Raw genomic sequence first — 2500 nt, forward strand, 5'->3', positions numbered from 1 at the left:
AAGAGAGAGAGAGAGAGAAAGAGAGAGAGAGAGAGAGAAAGAGAGAGAAAGAGAGAGAATGAGAGAGATTAGTGCCCGAGTTACATTAAAATAATACCTAAGCAACTTTAGACACCTTTGTGAACAGTGTCCAGCTTCTTCCCTGAATTCTTACTCAGTAGGGAATGTCTACATATATATATATAGCTACTTCTATTACATGCATAGAAGTGTTATTTTGGAACAGTAACAAGCAAATCTTTGTTACTATAAAAGGTAACAGACATAGAAAATATGAATTATAACAACCTGACTGAACTGAACACTTGTGACTCCTACTCAGATATGAATATCTATTTATACAGCTCTGGAAACAAAAGTAACTCAAGCCAAATAAAAAAATCTGTTTCGTACATCAGATTTTTAAAAAAGATTAAAGCAGATACAAGATCCTCTTTATAGCAGTGTTATTTAACCTTTAGCTCGCAACCCAAACAACCCAAAATTTGGCTGTTAATATATTTGTGATTGATCATTTCCTAAATGCCAGCTTTATCCTCCCATGGATAGCAAATGCTAATTATGAAAGGTATATATCGTAAATAATAAACTTGCCTTCTATTGTGAAAGTTACATGTTTTTCAGTGTATCTCTTCTGCTTCAATCTTACTTCACAAAAGGTTATTGGGGAGGGCTGTCTCTTGTCACCATATAAGATGTAAAACCTGTCTGATCTTAACAAAACCCCGCCACCACAACCCATTAGCAGCGGATGGCATGATTTGCTGCAATGGCAGAGTCGGTCATAGACACGGATGACACCGTGCCAGACAATGTAAACCAGCCATCCTACTGCACAAATATTTATTTAATACCGCTACCAATGGTTTAATAAAATAAAAAAGGCCATTATTATTTGTCACTTGCCTATACTCAAATTCAAGACAGTCAAATATTTTGACATATTCATGTGTGATATTGTGAGGGTATGGGTTATCAAAGTTTGCAGAACAGACATTTGGGTTGTTATATGAAAAGGTTAAGAACCACTGCCTTCTAGTCCTGAAAACAAATTTTAAACATTGTATCTTTACAAAATTAAATATGCCTTTTTATTTAAAGTCTAATATGTTACATGCTTTTGGAATACATATGTTATACTTAACAAAGCATCCTCACTGCAACCTATTTATTTCCAGTAACTTTAATAACATATCTTAGGTCCTACAAGGCATAACTCATAACCCTAGAATAGCCTCAACTTGGAGACCTTATAGCCTAGGTATTTGACAAAAAAAAGAAGATAATGACAAAGAAAAAAAAAATCACCATAATTTTTCAAAGGTCATATTAATAAAACCTGGTTCTTTGCGTTTGTTCCAGTACTCTCCAGTAAAGATCCAATTTTCTCCATCTGCTGTTGTTTCTCGTCTGTGAAAAAATAAAATAAGTTACATAAAAAAATTGTGCTAAGTTACCTTCTATAAATAAACATTACATAAATCAGAACAAATATAACCTAGGATAAAGAAAAGATCAATGTCCTCTCAAAGCAGATGCAGTTAAACTCTTCCTCCTATTTTCTGCTGATTATTTCTTCTTTTCAGGTACCATGATAATGTGAAACAAGCTCATACTTTTTATACTATAGATATTATTGCCAGACTCCTCACTCTTGTCGTAGATGTAAGGAAGGAAAGTAGGAGGGATGGAAGGGGGATCCCCCCCTCCCCTGTAAGTCAATACATTAATCATTATCATAGTTTATGTGATGTTTAAATCCAAACACAAAATACAGGTTTTAGGCTAATACATTGAAACCTGTAGCTCTTAGCGCCTGTGTGTGATTGAGTGGTTATAATGCATTTCACACAACCAATGAGCTTAAACCCATTGGCAAGACTGTGTGCACACCATTGGACACCCGACTTAACTTGCAGTCACTAAATACAGTACAAGTCTATGTAACGCAGGTGGCACCAGCTACCAATTAGAAGGGATGACGTGCAAGTCATAAATATTTGGTTATCGCCATCCCCCCCTGGCAGCACTGGACTAGCGACGAGAATATCGGCTCAAGAATATTTTTCCATAAATCCAACCGAGAGCTACAGGTTTAAGTGCTAACTTTGATAACCCTGGCTCTGAAACACTAGCGCCATGAAACTAGCTCAATGTGTGTGTGGCCCAGTGTGCAATTTTTCAGCATCTTCAGCTGTCGAGCTTGATCCTGTCCGCGTTGTGTTACATACACATTCGAAAACCTCTTGTTTTAGCGACCTAGATCGGTGCAATCATGTACGACATGGCCCGCGTGAATGGGCACCCCTCCTTAACCCGTCATCGATGGGTGATGTATTTTTTCGTCATGCATGAGACAGGAGCTCTGACCTGATGATGGGCATCATGATGTTTGGGGTTTTTAGATCACTGTGCTATTTTATTGTGCTATGAGTAATGAGTGAGTGATAATGACAATTGCAGTCATAATTAGTATAACTGCTGCAATATTAAGAAAAAT

The 2500-nt window shown here is 36.8% G+C and overlaps 1 protein-coding gene across 1 annotated transcript in view; it reads right to left on the reverse strand.

The window, feature by feature from the left end:
• Positions 1–874: 874 nt before the first annotated feature.
• Positions 875–2500, reverse strand: part of LOC122259911 (oxysterol-binding protein-related protein 6) — a gene marked incomplete at its 5' end in the record, with an annotated part of 70881 nt that continues 69255 nt past the window's right edge. The window contains 1 exon segment of the mRNA XM_086541425.1: positions 875–1410. Within this exon segment, the coding sequence (XP_086397551.1) occupies positions 1305–1410 (106 nt within the window).

The sequence above is a fragment of the Penaeus japonicus genome, unplaced genomic scaffold (genome assembly GCF_977035675.1).
Source record: "Penaeus japonicus unplaced genomic scaffold, GWHDUDI00000001_assembly GWHDUDI00000011, whole genome shotgun sequence".
In the NCBI taxonomy this organism is placed as follows: domain Eukaryota; kingdom Metazoa; phylum Arthropoda; class Malacostraca; order Decapoda; family Penaeidae; genus Penaeus; species Penaeus japonicus.